Below are 21,793 nucleotides of genomic sequence, written 5' to 3' on the forward strand. Positions count from 1 at the left end.
TAATAAAGGGTATATATGAATAAGGAGTTATAAAGGAGATTTAAAATATTATTTAGTTTAAATTACAAAAAAATAAGTACAATCTAGAATAAAAATAATCAACCTCTATTACTCATTATTATAACGATTAACGATTTATTATCCACTCGTTTACGGGCTAAACTTGAGAAAGATCATTCCATGAAAAAAGAAGTTGAGAAAGCTTTGTAGGCCTGGATGTGGGCTCATATCAGAAGTTGAAGCAGGCTGGAACTGGGCCAGGCCCAGATCCAGGCAGCCCAGGTTTCCTTTCTCGGCCGGTTTTTTTCTCTTCCCCTCTCTTTGAAGTCTTTAAACGTTCGGAAAGTATGTCGACGAAAATTGGAGGGAAAATCTGGAGAGAAAATGACGAGAAGACGCCTCAGATTGCGGTATTCCTCTTCCTCTGAAGAAGATGAAGCAGATCAACGGCGACGACCTCAACCAGAACAACGACAACAGCCCCTTGAACTCGATGATCATGATGAAGAAATAGAAGAAGACGATATTGAAGTTGAATTACAAGATTCTACTCTCAACTTCCGAACCATAACCCTAAACCCTCCCAATCCTAACCCTAATCCTAATACCAATCCCTCCGCGCTTGTTCAGCTCGAAGTCTCCGACGATGACGACGTTTTTATCGACGTTCCCGAAAACCTATCGCCGCCGTCTCCTAATCCACCGCCACCCCCGCCTCCGGTTGCCGAAGAGGACCGGTCCTTCCAAGCTTCTTTCACCCCCAGAACCAGTAGTAGTAATTCTTCCCAAGCCTCTGATTGCCCGATCAGTGTGTATATTGGGAGGCTCGGCTTGAGGTTGCGGAGGGAATGGTTGGATTCCTGTATTCGGGGGTTGGAGAGCTTGGTTCCGGGATTTGGGAGCTTGGATGTGGCTGGTAAGGCAAAGCTCTGTTTCGGCCAGTTCTTGTGCTCTGATATGAACTTCTCTGGTGCTGGAAGTCTGCCCGAGAATGTGCACAGCATGCATCTTATTGACCTTGCTGGCCCTTTCGTTTTGCAGGTACCTAGTTTTGATGAGCTAGTGATTACTGGGTTCTGATGTTGCAAATTTATCTCCTAGTGCTTAATCTCTCACCCTGTGCCAAATTTCCAGGTTGATGAAATTGTAAATATCAGTTGTCCCCTGAAAGGAAGGTACCAGAATGCTTCAGCTGGACTTAAGAGATGCCTCAAGTTGTCCATGACTGACGGTGTTCAACGCGTGTTTGGCATGGAATACCGGCCTATCAAGGATCTTGATGTTCTGGCCCCTGCAGGACTGAAGGTTCTTGTAATCTCTCTCACCCCCCCCCCCCCCCCCCCCCCCCCCCTCTCTGAATTTATGATTCTCTCCATTGTCTACGAGGGACTAAACTGTCTGGCTCCTTTTATCAAAAATGTTGAGGCACTACTATCATCTAGTACTTCTCACTTGTTAGGCAATTATCGACTTGGGGGCAATATTCAAACAGCCATAAGATGATCTTGAAACATAACTAACTTTCAAATGGTTTCTGGTTCCCAAAACATTATTCTTTTCTTGTTTTTCAAATATATGGGATCAACTTGACATTTTCCATGTTATCCATGTTTTCTTCCGGGACAGTGTCTCAGATATTACACGCCCCTTAGCTGACACACAGACTGAAGATTGTTAATATCATTCTTCGTTTATTATTAGTGAAGTTTACTAGTTCCTCACCAGTCCTTTTAGTATGCTTTCAATATAACCCATTTTACATTCAAGGATTTATCTGACCTTTCATTCCTATTTGTAGGTTGCCATTTGCAATGTAAATATAAGGCGTGGGCTTCTGATGTTGGTTCCTGAAGTTTTTGAAGTTTTAGGAGGAGCGGTTGAGGATTTGGAAGCAGCAAGGCAGAGGCTTGTCCATGAAGTAAATAAGCCACCAAGGGGAAAAAGGTATTTGCTAGGGCCAAACTGTATTTCTCTAATTGGCCCCAAAGCATATCATTTTTGCTGATGCATTAGCCAATATAAGTTTTCTATTGTTTTTAACTTGAATGTGCCATTGAAGTGTAATTACTTATTTTATTCTTAACATCTTACCATTGTTTGCCCATGAAGATTAATCACATTAATATTGGAAGAGGCACAAGTATGGAATAGATACACGTGAACAATGAATTAAAACATTTTAAAAAATGAGGGTATGGACACCGCAGAAATACCAAAGTGTTATATTCTTTTTTTTGGGTTAGTTTTGTCTTGAATATAACAGCCAAAAACTACACAGTAGAACACCATTTCAACATTGATAACATTATTCTATTCAAAATGTAAGTATAATTTAATGTGCAAAAGTAACAGTATCTCATTCATTGTATATATCATATCAAAATGTGAAAAGTATTTAAATCAATTTTTAATAACCTATAATAACAAATAGACAGATTTACATCTTAGGAATGATCATGACTCAACCTCTCATTGCAATTAACAAACATCAATTAATGTCAAATATTCATAACAAACATAAATAATGTTTATTTAAATTTCTATTTCTTGGGATATGTGTTTTTTGTTCCTGAAATGATATCAATGGCCAGATTTTTCTTGCTTGGCATGTTGGTTGAAGAATTGGCATCATGGAGTGAGTTCTTTGGAAATAAATTGTTATGCATAGAATATTGTCTACAAACACATGAAACTTGAACAGTGTTTAGTATTATTGGCTTGTTGTGCGGACTTCCAAAAGTATTGCTGATTAATTTCCTAGAACTGGTTTGTTGACTTGGTATAATTCATATACCTGAGGGTTTAGTTAATATCAAGATTGGTCATTTGGCAAATTGATTAACAAGCTAAATTCAATTATTTTTTGTAGAACCAGGACAGGAGTGGTTCCTCCCTTAGCAACCAGGGCTACTCTTGGTGCATGGCCACCTGACAATGTCAGCACTGCAGGGCAAGATAGTAATCCATTACCACAAACTACAGCTCCTCGTCAGGCAGCTGAAGAAGGTATGTTGTTTTGTTCTGGACTCAAATTTCCCTTTAGTTACTTTAGCTTTGTAAATACAACCATTGGCTAAATATAGCAAGGTTGTGGATTGTGTGGTAGTGCCAACATGTTGAATGCCAAACTATTTAATCTGCTGATTCTGCTCAAGTTCTACATAGCTTAATGCATAAAAAGACAAGGAAACAAAAGTATTCTAATAAAACGAATGCTGTTGATACATTCTCTACTGAGGGGAGAAGCTGCAGATGAAATAAGTTCTTGGGTAGATGTGAGCCCAAAGATTAAGGTGGACATGTAATTTGAAAAACAAGGGGTGCTTATATCTCTTGTCATTTGAAAAACAACTATGTTGCATATTTTGGGAAACTAGTGTGGAAAGTTTAAGCAGCAGTGTTTTATGGGGTTCTGTTGTTAATTCAGTCCAGTGGGAAGGCAAGTACTGGGATTATGTAGGCTTGATTGAGTCATTTCTTAGGTCTGATTGATAGTTGTGCACGGCATGGTTATGGCTATAGATAGATATAGTAGTTTGAGAGCTCAAATTCATATAGCTGGCCCACCTAACGGGATTAAGGCTTGTTCTCCACAACATGACCAAATGACCCCTACTCCTCATCTTCACAACTGCAGAACAGCGAAGTAACTCTTACTACCATCACCAAATAAATATCTAGTAAATCTATTCAATGGCTTTCTGACCTATGAAATACATTAAGACCCCAGTTGACACTAAACATTGGTTGCATAAAGCCCTGAGTTTTCTCCGTGCAATTTCAAATTTGTCCATCATCTTCTTTCAAGTTGTGCATCATTATAGCTATGACATCATACACAGTTGGGTAACTTCAGATCCTTCATCTCACTGTTCTAAATGGAAAACAATTGTGGATATCACTTTCTATGAAACCGAGAATGTATATCTTGTTGTTCATGTTATGTTCCTGTTTCTGTCTTGAAGCTTGCTTAGCTTACATAATTTTTTATAATTTGTAGATAGGACATCTGGTATCTCTACCAGGGAAGGGGCAAGAGAGGAGTTCTCTATTCCCGTTAACAGGGAAAATGCTGAACCAAATCCATCACCTCCTGTTCCAGATGTTGATGAAATTCATATGGTTAATGTGGTGGACCACCCATTCATTCTGAGTGGAGACAGAGAAGTCCCCTTCACTTATTTAGCTAGTCTGTCAGCTAAATGGGCTGCAGTGAAGGACAAAGCTCCTAGTGTTCAGGGGAAAGTTAAGGTACGGTGGTTATCTGTATTTCTTGCTTGGGTAGATGATCCATCTTTTTCATGCTATTATGAGTTCACACTACCATAATAACAGTGAACTACTTCTGTTAAAGATTTTGAATTACTAGTTCCCCCCTAGCATATCTAATGTGCTTAATATCAGCATGATATTAAAGCCTTTCCATGAAATACACACATCTTGGTTTGCCATTCTCTATCAAAATGAATATATTGCTGCATGAACTATCTATTGAATCAATTGAAAGATCTTCAATCATGTGATTCCGTCATAACTAATTGTACAGTATCCAATATTTTCCTTTTCCGATGCTTCACAATCCCTTTACTTCAGTTCAGTAAATTGTCACTCACTGTCACTGTCAAAATACGATAAGTGTGATCTTGGCAAGGTTAAGATGATCTATCCAACATCACTGCCAAAATATGATATGGCAACATATCCTGCCACACCACCATACGTAGCTATATGATTTGGGTTGTTTGTTTACCACGGCCTCGATCTACATCCTTCTGATCTTGAAATAAGTGGTCACGTGTTATTAAATTACTGTTTTAACTATTCTAATCCCAACTCTAAAATGTATGTTTTAGTTGAAAATATTTATTTTATTCTCCAACATTAAATAATATTATTTCATTTTGTTGGTTGAAGCGTGAAACTATTTCCTGAAATCTGTCCATAACTGTAAAATGGCTGACATACTGTTGCAATTTTGTAGTGCTTTTTGACTGGTGTAAAGGGATTCCAGTATAAGAACAGGACCACGTTTGACCTTTGTGTCTATGTTGATGATGGTAGCCTCATCTCTGAGATCCTTATAGATCACAATGTAAGTTTTCAGTTCAATTTAGATGGATTGCTGACATGAGCTTAGTTGGAAGTTAATGGTTGGCTGATTGCTATTCCTTAGGTTGTGCAAAGAGGAATAGGTCATTCTCCTGAGGAGGTCACTGCTGCCCTTGCTTCTTCAGACCCTAATAGAGTTAGGGATATGAAGGGGACGTTGAAACAGTTCCAGATTTTCTTAGCGAACTTCGAGGTAATAAATTGCTTACTTTATTAGGTGTTTGATTCTTGTTCCACGTGAAGGGACATTGAAACAGTTATAAACTTTTTTTTTTGAATGAATTTTGAGGTAATAAATTGCTCACTCTTAATTTTCAGCCAGTGGTTGATCTTTTCGTTTCACCATACAGTGGTCGTAAAGATCAAAGTTCTCATGATGGTTTTTTAATGGTTCCTAAGTTTAGAATGCTAAAGAACTCCATTTACTTGAAGCATATCACCTTTTCTGGCAGGGTACGATGCTTGTGAAGATTAGTGAAGCCTCTCCTCTCCCAATTGCTATTGAAATGAACCAGGGCTTCCCTTCATCTGATGCTTGGCTACTTTTGAGAAGAATACAGTCAGCTAATACTGCTCAACCGCAGCATATTGCTGAACCACAACAGGATCCCCACCTCGATCCCATTCCCATAGACCTATCGCCTTGACTGATAAGATATCCCCCTGCTGGGGCCAGCCCAATCCATCGACCTATCCTTGTCTGAGTCAGCACATGCCATTTGGCGGGGCTACTGAGAATGGACATAAACAGGACGGTCAGATAATTATATTCATGGCTGGCTAGTTGGACGCTGTTTGAGTTGGTTGAAGATGCGCCAACACTAGTAGAAGATGTTGAAACTTTGGACTGCCTGAAGGCAATGAAGTTATTGAGCCTCAGCTTCTGTTAAAATTTGGAATCCTCAATTTTGTTCAAATGAGGTGGAAATAGTTTACTTGCCGTGGCTAAGAAGTGAAGGGGAGTGACTGATTAAGGAGTTCACGCAAATTTAAACCAAGAAACTTGGCCATAGAATATTAGCAGGAGGAGCCAGTAATATCCTTCCCTTTGCTTTATGTACTGAATCACCAGATCATACAAATGAAAAGAAAAGGGTAATTCCCTTTCAGGTATTCTTCCCTTTTAAACTTTATCCAGCTAGATATTGATTTCTCTGTAATTCAAACCTGTTATTTATATATCTATAAACAACTTTCATTTGTTTCTGATGGCCAATGCTCGTTCATTATCAAGGTATGGGAACTAGCAAAATCTTAATCAACTTTGATCTCAGGAGTTAGGATGGAATCTGGGTACAAGTATTTCTTAAGCCCGGAGAGATCCAGGATCCACTTCCTCTGCCGAGGTCCCACGTCCGGTGATCAAAAGCCAGCGGCTGCACCACTCCAGCAGCTCAGAGCAAAACACCTCCCAAAGGACTGCCATTCGGGCCCAAGGCGGCACCGTAAGGTAATTCTCTCCCCGGCATGCACTATTAACAATGGCCTTTGCACATCTTTCTGCTTTCGCCACTGGCACTATACTCACCTCAACCTGACACCAAATACAGTCAAAACAATTAAATTACATTTTTCCTCGTCATCCTTTTGAGCCTAATAACTTGATCGTTGAATTTGGGAACTTACATCTCTCATAACTTGATCTACTTCCACTCGCTCTTCTTTTTTGAGAAATTTGCCTTCGGTTATTTCTGACTCGATCAACCCCGGAGTCACAATTGTTACTCCGATATCTGACCCAAATTCGACCCTCAATGTCTCGTGCAGGCTTATGGCTGCCGCTTTGCTTGCCTGTAACCAGTGAAAATTGTTGGGGATTGTATAAAAACTATTGAGGCTACTCAACAATCATACAAAGATATTAAGCTGTATATAGTGTACGTTATAGAAGCTCAATCTTGGTGCATAGAGCCATCCTGCTAATGAAGTAATTACTACGGTCTTGCCTTTGCTCTTCCTCAAGTGTGGAACTGCAAAATGGGTCGTATAAAGTGAACCCCAGAAGTTTGTGTCCTATAAAATCATAGCAGAGCCATTTGTAATTATTTAAGATGGATTAAAACTAGATAATCTAGCTTCTTAATTAGTTCTTCAATTACCATCATCGATGCAAAGTTGGTGACATCATTGACTTCATCAAAGAAGCTGACCGGAGCGATCCCAGCATTGTTCACCCGATGATCTACTGCCGTCCAAAAAACCATCAATCACTGAGAAAAAATCTTCACAATGGATTGGTCTTTTTCGCAGTAGAAATTACTTCGTGGTTGATGGTTTGATCAATCAAGCGTCCACACTCGTCGACCTTGGAAACATCGGTGGGGATGGAGATGGCATCCGGAGAGCCAAGCCGGAGGGCTCTGCCGGTGACTTCCCAGAGGCTGTTCTTTCTTCTAGCTGCGACAGCTAAGTACGCTCCTCTTCTGGCGTACTCGTAAGCCAAATGCTTTGTGTGTGTGTGTGTGTATCAAATGCAAGTAAGGAAAGACAACCAGTTAAAGCCCAATAATTGACGGATGCGTATTAGGTTCAGTGAAGAGATTTACCTCGCCGATGCCGGAGGAGGCTCCGGTGATGAGAACCACCTTGCCGGCGATGTTGTCTTGATTGAAGATGGAGTTTAGGGTGAGGTAACGAAGTTGAAAAGGTAGGAAGGGAAGAAGAAGATGGCCAAGGGAGGCCTGATAATATTGATGAATTTATGAATTAGGTCCATTGTTGCCCAGAGATGGAAGCGGTGAAGACAAATATAAGAATTCCCGATAACATTTGCTTGATGGTGGCATCACACGTGGGTTAGAAGATTTTTTTTATATATATATATATATGTATGTACATATACGTGGATTGCTGCAGACACCATGGTATGTGGTGGGCTGTTTGAACAAAACTATTATAATTAATGAGACAAAAATATATTGACAGTGATGATATTTTTTATTTTCATTTTTAAAATAAAAGAATAAACGAATCCATTTAAGTTCCTAATTCTTTCAAAGGTTTTATTAAGATCATAAAATGAAAAGTTTTGTAAATTAATTACTTTATTTGACAACAATTTAGGCCTATTTGTTTTGATAAAATAAATAAATTTATTAAACATGAAGGCGACCCCCAAAGTACCAACAAAGCGCCAACGCCAGCTTTGCTTATAAACAGATCGAAAGGCGAACAGAAATCATAAAATAAGGGACCCTGCCCCATAAGCTATGAAAGCCAGTGGCTAGTCCATCTTGAATTATATAATCTACCAAACAGCTTGAAACCTAAATAAGACCAGAGAAAATGCACAGCAAACGGAAGCCCTTTCAACCAGGGAATTGGCTCTGCAAAAGCAATTAGCCCTTGAAATAATAAGAAATTACCTCAAAAAACCTTAGAACAACCAGTTGCAACCGAGCAGGCCCCATTACACCATTCCCGCCAAGTCAAGCTTTTATGAATCTATCAGGATTATCTATCAGCTGCAAAACTAATTTCACCAAATATGTATTGAAAACTGGCCAAATTGTAAACATAACAATTTTGTAGCTACAACTTAAAAGACTTCTTTTTTTAACACCTAGCAGTTTGTTGGCAATGTAACAATAATCTTTGAGTTCTGAGTATATTTTGATATTATTTTTGGAGGCATTGCCATCAAATTGACTTTGGCGGGAATGGTGTAACGGGACCCAAATTTTTGGAGCCCAAAGTTCCATAAGGAATCATGAATTAGATCGACATAACCTCAAGGAGATGAAGCCATTTGAGGATAATTCGGAACACTGGTAGAAACATCCATCCTCTAGTTATGGAGAGGATGAAAACTCCGAGAAAAGCGGAGATGAATCGCAACAACAATCCCCAGTTGCCCACAAGCTTAAATTCCACAACCTCCACTTCAGAAACAGAAACAAAGACATACTAAGACCAACAGCCAGCATTACCCAAAGAGCCTCAAGAAATATATAAATATCACAATCCAGAGATAGACAAGGGACTCCCGAAATCCAAGACTGGATTGAGTGATATCCCGAAATCTGTGCAAAACCAGGATAGCCATTCTGCACGGCATAGAACCAACGACATCATCTAAAATCCACCAACCTCTGCAACTATTTTTTCTTACATTTAAAAAAATAAAAAAAACACCACCACAACAATAAGTTAATTTCCAATCCAAGAGGCCAAATAACTACAAAAGTGCAAGTCTTAAAAAAACAAAAACAAAAAGAGAACTGCAAAAATCCTTTATTTGGGGGGCACCAATCCCACAGCTATTCCATGAAGACCCTCCTTAAACCAAATTTCAGCAACATAGTACAAGAACAAGACAGACCCCCAACTACTCAAACAAAATAGAAGCTTTGACAAGCACCACCACACACACGGCAGCTTGACGGTCAGATATCAACTTTTAACTGGCAGAACTTCCAGGAGCGTTAGAAGCAGATATGTGGTTTATTATACCCCAAAAGGGTCAGGTCTTGTTAGGAAGCTGGGTTGGAAGTCGACATCCGTACTAGAAAACCAACTCATGTAAAACATGATGAAACATCTAATGTTGTGGTTGTGCTGGAGTGTATGTCATCAACAGGTATACAGTGCTGTAGCCATGTAGACAGCATTGAGCAGCAGGGCCCTGTTCTTCAGCTTCTCCAATGTACAAGCGTGAAGAGCTGCGACCAATTTCCCCAGAGCAAAATGTTCCCGCTATTGGAATCTCAGGAAAGTTGCCATGAAGTGGAGAGCTATCTGTACCTAGGCAGCCAAAGAATCCTTCGCCGCGACCACAACAAGAAAATACAAAACCTCCAAAAGCTTCCTTCTTAACACCGTTAGTATCAGCCCTGGTCGTGCCATGAAGACTTCCACGGTCCCAGTCTTGTTTCATGTGGCTGAAGTTCTCACGGATATTGGCACAAGTTGATAAAGCAAAGCGGGGATCAGAATAATAGATGCGGAAGGAATCGCCAGTTTTGATGTCATTGCCATAGACAAATAGGTACTCTTCATCCCCTCTGAGAAAGAAAAAAGACTTTGAATGAACCAAAGAAAAAGTTATTTACTGGGAAAATACTAACCAACAAAAAATAAATAACAAGACCAGCACCTACATCTCTTTAAAGAGAGCAGTGGTAATCAAAACTAAGATTTACTATTTGCCATCCATAGTCTAAAGTCATGCTCCCTTTTGAATGTGTGTGCGTTTTCCATCCAAAAGCCTCTAGTCTATGGTTGTGCTCCCTCTGTGCATGTGTATCTCTTTGGCATCCAGAAGCAATGGTCTATAGTCTATACTCGCGCACGCGCATGTGTGTTTGAGAGAGAGAGAGAGAGAGATTCTTTAGAATGCCAAGAAAAATAAAAAACAAATCAAAACTCTTCCATGACAAGAAAGAAATCCTAACAGGACTGACATATCAGCAACAAAATTGACTTTCAGTTTGCAAGTCTTGCATGACAAGGAATGAAGCTCCCTAGAGGGCGTGGAAACTAATCAAAACAATATATTGGTACTGTATAATGCCATAAGGTATACGTATCTGGGATATGGCAACCAAAACTCTACTTGCCATGGAAAACACACTCTCTCACAAGAGCAATTCAAAATAGGAATGGAACTTTTAGGGAATGTTTCGGATACTTCTGGGACATGTAAACAAAACTCCTGAAAAAAACAAAGGATAACTTTTCCAGAACTATTTAGAAACCTAACAGGACATTTTCTTAAGCCGTTTTAAGAGATTCCTATAAAGTAAAAGAAATGCAGTAAAAGTAACTTTTAAAAACATGTTTCCTATCTGCTTCATATAAAATGGTATGAGATTTCTGATGGTCTCTTCATGAGACATTTCCCTAAGTTGTTTTAAGAGATTCCTATAACGTATAAGAAACTCCATAAAGAACTTTACAAAACATATCCATATCTGCTTCATAGAATATTGCACAGGAAATTCCTGTTAGTTAGTTCCTTTTTTCTCTTTTTCTCTTGTCTTATGATATAGAGATTGGTAAGCAAGAATCTATGCAAACAGAATCCACCTAGTAGGATTAGGACTTGATATATTGTTGTTGTTTTGCTCTCTTGTTAGTGACTTTTATGTACAAGTTACAATTAAGTGTCAGATCCTTGAATCTGACAGGAAGTTCTCACTGATTTGGTGAGAATCTGGTTAAGAAATTTGAGGGAAATGAGAAGAATTCCAGAGGGAGAGGGAAGAGATATAGGAGGGAAATCCGAGAGAGAGAAAAGAGAGATTTGAGAGGGAAATCAGAAGTTTTTTGGTTAATTTCTTCTATGCCTTCACACTGAATGCAATCAATAATTATATACTGATTGTGGCTAGTATTTGGCACCAAAAGGGCCTCCACTTTCCAAAGTTACAGTTTTCAAAATATTGCAACTCTCTAACTTCCTTCTAGAAGAGTGACCTTTCAAAATATTCCCCTTAGTTCTTAGGTACATGACAATTCTTCTCCCCCCCCGAAAAAAATTTTCCTTGTCCTTAAGAAATGTAGAGAAGTTGGGTTGCTTGAGGAAATTATTGGGGCAGGTTCAACAAGTATTCCCATGCGTTGGTATTCGGGTGGAAGGTTAACCATTGACTCCTCTTTCCCTTCTACTACTTCTTCTTCTCCTTCTAGCCAAAGTAGTTGCTTTCTGCATGGATGCCTAGGAGTGTATTTGTCTCCACAATGGAAACACTGCCCTGCCTGCCTCCTTTGCTCCATAGTCCTTCCTCCTTGTGCTCGAGCCGGATTATTAGAGGATGTTGCTGTCAACCCCTTCGACTCTGGGCTGAATTTGATTTCCTCCTTGCCATATCCCTTGTTTCCTTCCTAGAAGGCCCCTGAACTTGTCCCTTTTGCTTGCAGTCGCTGTTTCTTTATTAAAGCTTCGACTGTCATTTCCTATAACCTAGCATTTTCTGCTGCTTCCTTTACAGGTCTTGGCCTCAAACATTTTGACCATGACCCTCAGTTCTTTGCTCAAACCGCTGATGAAGCTTGAGACGAAGTATGCTTAAGTTTAATGAGAGTTAAAGTTCAGCATAAGTGATTTTAATTCCTCAAACTTTGATTGATACACCTGCATCGATTCTTCCTGTTTCAGCTTGTTAAACTCTTCGACAACATCCATCAAACCTCTGTCTTCAAATCTTTCGCATAGGTTTTCTGCAAATTCTATCCATTGACAGCCGTCCCTGTCTCGAATCCAACCTTGAAACTAGGCATCTCCCACGTCATTAAGGTAAGCAGAGGCCAATGTGACCCTCTGTTGTTCTGAAATGTTGTACACACTAAACATTCTCTCGCACCTTCTCACCCACCACCTAGATTTTTGTTCATCAAATACTAGGATTTCCATTATAGGTAGGGGCATACACGGCTGGAATTGGGCAGTCTGCACCCCTTGTCTTCTTCCTCCAAAAGTTTCCTTGCCAGCTGGTTCTTCTTCAGTTTCAGAGGTCCTAGTAGGCCTGTGAATCGCCCCAGTTCTGGTTAATATTGGTTCCGATCTCTCCCTAGGAGGGAATTCGGGAGATAGATTTACCTGGTTTTGTCTTGCAAACATTAGCATGAACTGCTTCATTTGGTTATTTTGTTCCCTCATTTGGCTTTCAATATCATTCTTCAACCTTTCAACTGCACTGTCCAGTTTCTTTTCCACCCTTGATTCTATGACTCCCTCCATGGATTCCATCTGATTCTGCAGTTCTGCCATTGTTGCAGCCACTTGCTGTAGTTGCAACTCCATTTGCTTCATTATGGTGCCTTCTGCCATTGGAAGGGAAGATAAGCGAGATTGTCGGCCTAGGACTTGCTCTGATACCAAAATGTTAGATTCTTGAGTCTGACATAAAGTTCTCACTGATTTGGTGAGAATCCGGTTAAGAAATTAGAGGGAAATGAGAAGAATTCCAGAGGGAGAGGGAAGAGATATAGGATGGAAATCTGAGAGAGAGATTGAGAGGGAAATCAGAAGTTTTTTGATTAAATTCTTCTATGGCTTTACACTGAATGCAATCAGTAATTATATACTGACTGCGGCTAGTATTTGGCGCCAAAAGGGCCTCCACTTTCCAAAGTTACAGCTTTCAAAATATTGCAACTCTCTAACTTCCTTCTAGAAGAATGACCTTTCATCTGCCAATTCCTACTACCTGAAAATATATTCCCCTTAATTATTAGGTACATGACATTAAGCATTCATTTCACTTTAGTATGGCATCAATTGCAGAATTTACATGGGTTTCATTAAGTTTCTCAGGTGTTATTTTTCATTTTGCAGACGTTTCTTATTGATAGGAAGGTTTTCATTTGATTTCTTACAAGTTGCAGGCATCCTCCGTCCTCTTTTTATCTTGAGATATTTTCGATGTCCACACCCATGCTGTTTCCTGCTACAACTTGCTGTGTGGAGCAAGTAGACCAAGTTTCTGGAACTAATATGCAACAGGTCAAACCTTTTACAAGGACTAGAATTTGTACATCTTCAAGTTACAAAGACAAGGTGACTAATATAACAATCATTTAAGTTCCTCCAACTTCCAAAGATGATGTAACCAAAATTGTAAAATGGTGTCCCCAGTGTATAAAGCCCCCTGCTTTGTGAAGATCGGGAAGGGTCATGCTCGTATGTAGCTTACCCCTGCTTTACAAAGATGCTATTTCCATAACTTGAACACATGACCTTCAAGTCACAAAAAATTACAAACCAAAACTGTACACAGCACTATTCCAATCGTTTTGTCATTGACCTTGGCCCTCCAAAAGTTCTGTGACCAGCACTTAGCAATTGTCACCCCCTAGGTGGTGCCAAGAAAACCTTTCAACCCTCTTTAAGGCTGTTAGAAGGCTGTCTTGATAAATCTAGAATATTTGCAGTAAGGATGCATCGGTTTTTAGGGGGTATAGATAGGCGGTTTTCATCTTTGTAAATAGATTTAAGTTGGGGGGCATAACCGGAAATGTCTATACTGGTTATAACAGTCCTAGACATTAACGCTCTATTCTTTTATAAATAGGACAACAGTCTAGGCATAGGGATGTATTATCCATTCTCATGAGAAAGTCAAGAGAGAAAAGGCTGTGTGTGTTAGAATAGTCTTTGTAATCTTGAAGGCTTGTAATCGTGAGGATTGTATTGATCATTCTGATAATCAAATGAGGCTGCTCTTGGGAGGTTTTAGAGGTTGGATGTAGAGCCAATTCAATTGGCTTGAACTAGGATAAATCTGCTGTCTCATATGGTTTGCGTATTTCTTTCTTGTTCAGTTTTATGTCTTTAAATTTCTGTTCTTTATTATCTGTTGGTGTTGTGGTGTGTTGGCCGGTGATTTGTGAGTGATTGTGAGGGATGTGTGATCAGTTTCTTGAGAAGAGGATTAAAGGCTGCCAGTGCTCTCAATTTATAACAAAGGCAATGCACACAAGACAAGAAGAGCATTGAGAACAGGAAGCTGCATATTACTAGAAAGAGAAAGTACAAGGCTAGGGAAAAAAAAGCTCTATAGGATCACTTAGGATGTTCAAGATTTCCAGGATATGGGTTGGCCAAATGAGGTGCTTCCACCTTATATTATCAATAATGGAGATTTATTACAATCAATGGTTGAGATCAAATTCTGGGGTACTCTATGTACAATATCTAAGAGTGCGTTTGATAGGGGTGGAAAATGGGGATGGAATTCGAATTCCATCTAAATTTCAAGAAATTCTATCAAATAGTTTTTCAATTCCATAGAATTCGAATTCTATCTTAGTTCAAAAAGTGAAGATTTTCCTTGAAATCAAGGAATTGGAATTCCTAGGGGTTAGGGTGAGAATTGGAATTCCATGAAATTAGAATTCCACTCTCATTTTCCACCTCTATCAAACGCACCCTAATATATTTACACAAGAACCTCCTGGAACTTGGGAGGAACTAGATGATCCAAAACCACTAGAGCCTTCCAAGAAAATTTAGGGCTCTCCTGAAAGGACTAGGAAATTCAAAAAATTGAAGCTGTGCATGCTATTGAAGGTCAGTTCTTAAGTGAATGCTATCAAGGCCAAAGCACAGTACAACCGTAAGGTGCATCCTGTAAGGTGTGACTTATACCAAGGGTCTATTCAAGAAAGCTAGTAGCATTATCCAAATAACAGGTGATACACCAGATCACAAGTTAACGATCCTCCAATTGTAACCTTTTGGATGCTTAATATGTACCGGAATTCTGTTTACAATACACTCCTTAGCTTCTTCTGTAAGAATATGTTCTTTGTAGACATTCTGCTGCTTCCTTTTGTTCCTTTACCCACTCGCGCATATACTAGTGTCCCAACTTGACCTTAAAGCTTATCTCTCCCTGCCAAGATGGAACGACATACTAAACTATATTATAGCTGATAACGACTACTCTCACACTTCAGATCAGCTTCTCACAGTATAGTTCTTTCACAACAGCTACTCACTTCCAAAATTTACTGCTTGTCATTCCCTACTTGCTACTTTTATCCAAGAACAATTATATAGGTGCTCTTGCAGTGATCATCAAATCAAATACAAAGATAATTTCAGAGTCAATAACAATTGAGAACATACTTAGTGACCAAAATTTAATAAGTATTACTTCTTACAGAGACATAGATATCAACAAAAATCTAGTACAAACAATAGATTCTACACCTTGATAGGCACATTAAAAAGGTTGAAACAATAAGAATTAAAAAAGTACATATACTAAGATGGGCAGTAGCTTACCCTGTGATTTCATGGAATGTTAAGGATGTCATCCATTTCACCTTCTCCAAACCCACAGAATATTTTCTTCTTTTTGTCACCCCGATGTACAAAACAGGATACTCGATTCCATCCGCCAGATGCTGTGTTAACTACTGATCCATTGGGAAAGAGCAATAGCATTGTGATACAAATTTAGTATATTATTTCATGATTGGCAATCAATCTCAAAAAACACAGTATATTATTTTCTTCATTTCCTAAAATAGTAACTAAAATAACAAGGATAAGTGGTTTCTTTTTCTCAATTATCCAACCAAGGAAATAACCATTAATAGCTTCAAAGATTGCAAACAGCTGTCTTTGAATGAAGAAAATGCAAGTGCAAAACAATTTCATCTGCAATGAACATTTGTATAAAAATGAAAAAGGGTTAAAGAAAACTAACTGTGAATTTCAGAGAATTGCAAGATTAAAGTAAACAGATAAGTCCAAACAAGAAAGCACTAGAATTGTGACAAACCATGAACAATGGTCCAAAATATATATACAAACAAATACGTAAAAGGTACCTCTGGTCATGTACTTCAATGCTAAAATTATCAGAAATGCTGAAGATTGCAAACAAACAGAATAACAACCCATCCATTAAGATCCAGTTTATAAAACCAGGGAAAAAATAAATAACACACCTTCCAAGAGAAATTGAAGAGGGCTGGGGGGGGGGGGGGGGGGGGGGGAGACTCAACCTTGGGAAAAACAAGAAATGTTTAGGGAGAAAAATCTTAGTATCTATTCTAAGAAAATTCATTTGTAAATAAATTTAAAATTTGAGACATCCTAAATTAAAAGAGACTAAATGAGGAGGGATTATTACACACACACAAAAAAAACATTTGGCTCCCTGTGTACAAATTTGCATTGGTTTTAATTTTTCCATGGAATCACAAGATACTTGTTCATATTTACAATGTACTTTTTGTGACTTATCAATTATCAATAGATTTGTGCATGCCAAAGTGATTGAAGCATATCTCAATGTCTAGCACATGCCTGATATAGGGACAATATCCTCAAAAATTGTCCATGCTTCTTGGAAATTTTTCCACCTCCCATTGCAAAGAATTTAATAAGGGAAGATTCAACATTAAATGTTTAAAGAACTACATGTGTGAAAAAAATGAGATTAGCATACCTCATCATTGATGTCATCTAGCATGGTTTGTCCATCAAGGATGACATGTGACTGTTCTCTTCTTGCAGTAAGCCACGTCAAAGACTCCTTGCGTCGTTCTCTAACAGTGGCCGCTTTGAACTTTGGACCTAGTGGTGACAAACCAGTAGATAAAGCAAAATGGAATTCGATATCCCCAATACCTGTTTATAAGACAAAAGTCAAAAAAAGAACACAATTAGTATAACTGAGATCACAATAACAAAAGAATAAGCCCAAATAGCGTAAAGCACAAGAAAAGATAAAATAAAAAATTATTTTTTGAAAAGGCATGTAAAAGCAAAGGATTATTCCTGGGAATGTCTTAAATGAATGTGTTATAAACATACAATGAGAGATCTTGGACCAACACTCAAGGAATTGGTATATTTGTCAGTAAAAAGAATTAATCAACATCTAAATCACATAGAACCAACTTTTAAACTGGCCAAAAGAAATGTAGGTAAAAGTAGGGCAACACTATACCATGAGACTTGTTTCTGTCCCGCAAAAACAAAAGGGCAACAGCAACCGAACTCCTTGTTCCAGTTTGTGTTGTGTGTCCAAAATCACCTTGACATCTATATCGGAAGCGGCAACACTCATCGCCCACAATGAAAGTATCCAAAGGCATGGCATAATCTGCAATAAATGGGAAATAAACTAGACATATGATGCATGGAAGTATGGTTTTAATACCTAAGTGAACTTTGAGTTTGCTTAATGTCAGCTCTGATAGCTGACAAGGGGATTCTTCTGGAAATTGAAGAATTCTGGGGAAGATAGGAAGAATAATCGGGAGAGAGAGAGAGAGAGAGAGAATAACAGAAGAGAGAGAAATCAGATTCTCGTATATTCAATCGTGAATCATCATTCTCAGCTGTAGCCACATATATAGCCACCAGCTGCCATAACTAACCGGGAATGTACACCCGGTACAGCAAGGCAGCTAACTAGGTATAACCAGCTTACCACTATGGCTATAATTACTATTCTGCCCTTAGGAATGAGACACTTAAATGCAATATTGTCTAAAAACTACTATTGAAAATTTATTAAGAACTACTCAATTTTGTGTGTGAAACAGTACTTACCCATTTTTTCAAGAATAGATGTCATGTTAATTGCAGGATCCTTGCACATCATTTTGATAACAATGGTTAGAAATGGACCATAAAAAAAATTGCACTTACAGGAAAAATTATAGAGATGAAATCCAAACATATATAGCAAGGACACAACAGAAGAGCATCAACTTACTCCAAACATTATAATCCCAACAGGGGGTGTGCAACCCGAAATAGAAGTTGTATATTCCTTGATATCCATCACAAACTTGTCAACCAGGGGCACTCGAGAATCCAGATCCTAGAGAGAACAATCTCAAGTCAATTTCTTCATGCATTTACATAGCACAAAGGTCTAAAAGTAATGCACATATGCCAACTGTTGAAACAGTTTTTCTTTTTTTATGAAGCTAATATGTATAAAAGAAAAAGATCACCTTAAGGGGGCAACCCATATACAAAAGAAAGAGGCATCTCAAAAAAAAAAAAAAAAAAAAACTCCTATATAAATACAAGCACATGCAAATTATATAAAAAGGAGAGAAAGGACTCCAAAGCAAGAAAGTCCTCCCTCGTCCACAAAAAAAGGAAATAGAGAATATTTTCCTTGAAAAAAAATGAGTGCCTTTCCTTCAAAAGCCCTATTATATTATGGGCAACCCCTCATCCAAGCCTATCTGAGGTTCAGTGTTCTAAGAAGCATGCTTAAGCTCACTTTAAGCCCAAAGCCCAACTCCTTCAGAGCTTTTTGTGGACAAAGCCCAGTGACTTCAGTTGAGTGCAGTCAAAGCACACTTAGTTACTCTTTTATCGAAGCTGTGAAGCACTATAAAGTGCGCTTTAAATAAGGGCTCTTGGATTCGCTTAAATTTGTGTTATGGTGTGGCTGCTTGTATGAAATCCTTACCTAGAAACGTCATTCATTTGATCTCAGAAAGATCTGAATAAAATTAAGTATATATTTAAAAGAAAAAAACAAGACTCCAGATCCCTAGAAATGTCATATTTCTGATGGAAGATGAAGAGTTCAGACTCTTCATTTTTTCAGTGAAGAGTTCAGCATATTCAATGGAGAGTTTAGAGCTTTTATCTTTTCTTCTAATGATTGCTTTTTAATAGTTTATAATTTTCATGCTTATAAAAGTTTATACCCTTTATTTTGTTCATGTGCGCTTCGCTTCACTTAACCCTGTGCTTGGGGTTTGCGCTTTACGCTTAAGCTTCACAGGCCTTTTGCGCTTAAGTGTGCTTAGTGCTTTTGAAAACATTGCTGAGGTTGAGGATGAGAGTCAGCTTCAAACAATATCTCAAAAAAGGAGAAAAAAAAAGCCCCAATTCTATCAAGCCACAAAGAAGTGAAGAATGTCTTCATATCCCATGCTCCTCCTATAATTGAAGCACAAACCACCTGCCTTCTCTTTCGCAAGTTGCCCATGGTGAGATCACTTCAAGGGCACTATTCACTCAAGAAACAAAAACAAGATACCAAATCTTAATGCACTAAGTAAGTGTGCTTGGCTACACGGTAATGACAATGTGGCACCAAAAACCTTCCTAGTACTAATGAAAATATTGCACCCAAAACCTTCCTAGTACTAATGAAAATATTGCGCCCAAAGCCTTCCTGGTACCAATGATAATGTTGCACCCAAAACCTTCCTGCCTCCAATGGCTACTTCTAGTTGGCAATCGTAAAAGAAGAAAGAAAAGGATAGAGATGAGAGAAATTAGGGAGAAAAACAGAGGGAAGTAGAGAATGGATAGAGATAAAATGAGAGAGTTTGAAATCAATTCATTCATAATGTCTCGATACAAAATGGCATAGTCTTATATATGGCTATCCACAACAGTTATTTGGTTACATTGTTACAGATTCTACTAACAATTTATTACAATTGCAGTGGTTTGTTGCAACTACTGTAACTTTAATAATTGCAGTTGAAATAACTTGAACTACTTCAACTGCTTTCTGCTATATCCTATCTCCTATCTCCTAATTCTGCTGATCAGGACAGCCACTAAAGGAAAAAAGCCTTTGGGGGTTTAAATTTTTACCTTAGTCGTTTGTAGCAGCGGAACAGCATCAACTTTTAGTCCTGGTAAATATCCAACAGTCAACAAGATTCCAGAAATGACATTTTGGAATAAGCTACCAACTTGAGTACCAGGATCTTCTTGATCTTCTATGTACCATTGGACCTGGATAGAATTATTGAGAATACAAGCAAATTAGAGCTTTTAATTATTGATCTCCAGTAAAATTGCGATCATGAGTGAATAGAAATATATGTTAGGCACTAAACCTCTTCAAATTTATTAGTGACTGCATCCCTTCCGATGATTCCCTTAGACTCGTATGTAACAACTGGAATTCTGGAGCCCAATTTTCCTGTAATCTGCATGATAGAAAACACGAAATAAAGCCATATAATTTACACCGATTACGTTGAAATGTTATATATATATATATATATATATAGAGAGAGAGAGAGAGAGAGAGAGAGAGAGAGAGAGATTACAAGTTCGTGCGCTAAGTTCAAGCAGAACAAAGGGCTAATGCAAGCAATAGCAAAATGCGGTCGTAGGGGCTCCGAGAGAACCTTATCAACTACCTCTGTCACGGCAACCTATAAATGGAAAAAAGAGGGTAAATGAATATATTGCCGAACCCTAAATCCGTCGCCCGGTAGCTAAGAAAACTCACAAAACTCCTAAGGGAACGAAACTGACATTTTTCCGGAATAATTGAATGCCCAATATACACTACTTTTGACCCTTTCTTGCTGATTTCTTAAAATTCTCAGTAGGAGACTAAACCAAAAGGACCTTTTCTTTTCTTTAAACTCAGGGTTTATAGGGTTGAAATTCGAGAAGTGGCAGGCGTGTAACCTCTAAAGAATCATTGAGAGAGAGGGCGGAGGACAGCTTGGGCCCATTCAGGACACGGTTGCAGACGGAGTTCCAGGAACGGCAAACACACGCCGCCGACGCGAAGGATAAAGCTGGCAACCTCCCCAGAATGTTCTGAAGAACATCTTCCCCTATTCGATCCATTCCACTCTTTCTGTTTCCACCATCTCCCTGACTCCGCCTCTGCCTACCCCTCCGTCTCGCCATTTCCGCCGATCGCCGTCTCGTCTGGCGTTGATTCTGTGGTGGCGATGGTGATGATGCCGTTTTTACTTTCTCGTACACATGACGTTCGTACTGGACTATGGGCAATCGGGGGTGCATTATTTAGGTTAAATTACACTATCAATACTTGACTTTAGCATTATTACACAAGAATCCCCTACACATAAAAAATCTCACTAATTTCACCTCTCAAATTGATCTTTGCCCTGTCAGCAAGAAAAAATAGTGATTTTTTACCATTACAATCTGGGAAATAAGCCCTACTGAGAGGGACTTCCAATGCATTTGAAGTTTACGCGTATGACATGTGTTTTATATGAGATATAGTTTAATCTTGTGCATAATATAGGTTAGGTTAGGTTAGATTAGATTTTATTGGCCAACCACCAACATTGGTGAACTTTCAAGCCAATCTCGGCCTCGAGTCTCCAGACATTAGGGGTTTAGCAAAAGTCTAAAACCAAAATATTCAAATAAAAATCTAAGAATTGATAACAATCGAAAACTTGTCTTAGCAACAGGATTTTCATAACAAGTTAGGCAAAGAAAGCAATATTG

The 21,793-nt window shown here is 38.6% G+C and overlaps 2 protein-coding genes and 1 pseudogene across 3 annotated transcripts; 1 reads left to right on the top strand and 2 right to left on the bottom strand.

Moving 5' to 3' along the window:
- Positions 1-354: 354 nt before the first annotated feature.
- Positions 355-6,642, top strand: LOC127794595 (recQ-mediated genome instability protein 1). The gene is made up of 9 exons (XM_052325833.1): positions 355-1,041; positions 1,135-1,305; positions 1,799-1,944; positions 2,870-3,006; positions 4,001-4,251; positions 4,982-5,092; positions 5,174-5,302; positions 5,562-6,219; positions 6,384-6,642. The coding sequence occupies exons 1-8, from the start codon at positions 385-387 to the stop codon at positions 5,754-5,756; spliced, it is 1,797 nt and encodes a 598-aa protein (XP_052181793.1). The 5' UTR covers positions 355-384; the 3' UTR covers positions 5,757-6,219; positions 6,384-6,642.
- LOC127794597 (11-beta-hydroxysteroid dehydrogenase A-like) lies at positions 6,094-7,840 on the bottom strand (annotated as a pseudogene).
- A 1,339-nt stretch (positions 7,841-9,179) lies between these two features.
- LOC127794596 (F-box/LRR-repeat protein At5g63520) lies at positions 9,180-21,316 on the bottom strand. 2 transcript variants are annotated; one of them, XM_052325834.1, is made up of 10 exons: positions 20,990-21,313; positions 20,620-20,727; positions 20,404-20,496; positions 20,156-20,299; positions 18,294-18,401; positions 18,128-18,167; positions 17,520-17,675; positions 17,016-17,197; positions 15,842-15,972; positions 9,180-10,112 (listed from the first exon to the last, which is right to left on the bottom strand). In XM_052325834.1, the coding sequence occupies exons 1-10, from the start codon at positions 21,215-21,217 to the stop codon at positions 9,650-9,652; spliced, it is 1,653 nt and encodes a 550-aa protein (XP_052181794.1). In that variant the 5' UTR covers positions 21,218-21,313; the 3' UTR covers positions 9,180-9,649. The 2 variants fall into 2 exon arrangements, with proteins under 2 accessions (XP_052181794.1, XP_052181795.1); XM_052325835.1 differs by having other exon boundaries at positions 9,835-10,129; positions 20,990-21,316.
- Positions 21,317-21,793: the final 477 nt, after the last annotated feature.

Source organism: Diospyros lotus, chromosome 2 (assembly GCF_014633365.1).
Source record: "Diospyros lotus cultivar Yz01 chromosome 2, ASM1463336v1, whole genome shotgun sequence".
Taxonomy (NCBI): Eukaryota; Viridiplantae; Streptophyta; class Magnoliopsida; order Ericales; family Ebenaceae; genus Diospyros; species Diospyros lotus.

Bases quoted from the DNA above. Each gene is read 5' to 3' on its own strand.
- LOC127794596 (XM_052325834.1), bottom strand. From the start codon at position 21,217: ATGGCGAGACGGAGGGGTAGGCAGAGGCGGAGTCAGGGAGATGGTGGA. The intron at 20,728-20,989 runs GTTACACGCCTG...TTCCATTTATAG, and splicing joins CTCTCAATGATTCTTTAGAG to GTTGCCGTGACAGAGGTAGT. The intron at 20,497-20,619 runs GTAATCTCTCTC...TCTATCATGCAG, and splicing joins TGAACTTAGCGCACGAACTT to ATTACAGGAAAATTGGGCTC.
- LOC127794595 (XM_052325833.1), top strand. From the start codon at position 385: ATGACGAGAAGACGCCTCAGATTGCGGTATTCCTCTTCCTCTGAAGAA. The intron at 1,042-1,134 runs GTACCTAGTTTT...CCAAATTTCCAG, and splicing joins CTGGCCCTTTCGTTTTGCAG to GTTGATGAAATTGTAAATAT. The intron at 1,306-1,798 runs GTTCTTGTAATC...TCCTATTTGTAG, and splicing joins TGGCCCCTGCAGGACTGAAG to GTTGCCATTTGCAATGTAAA.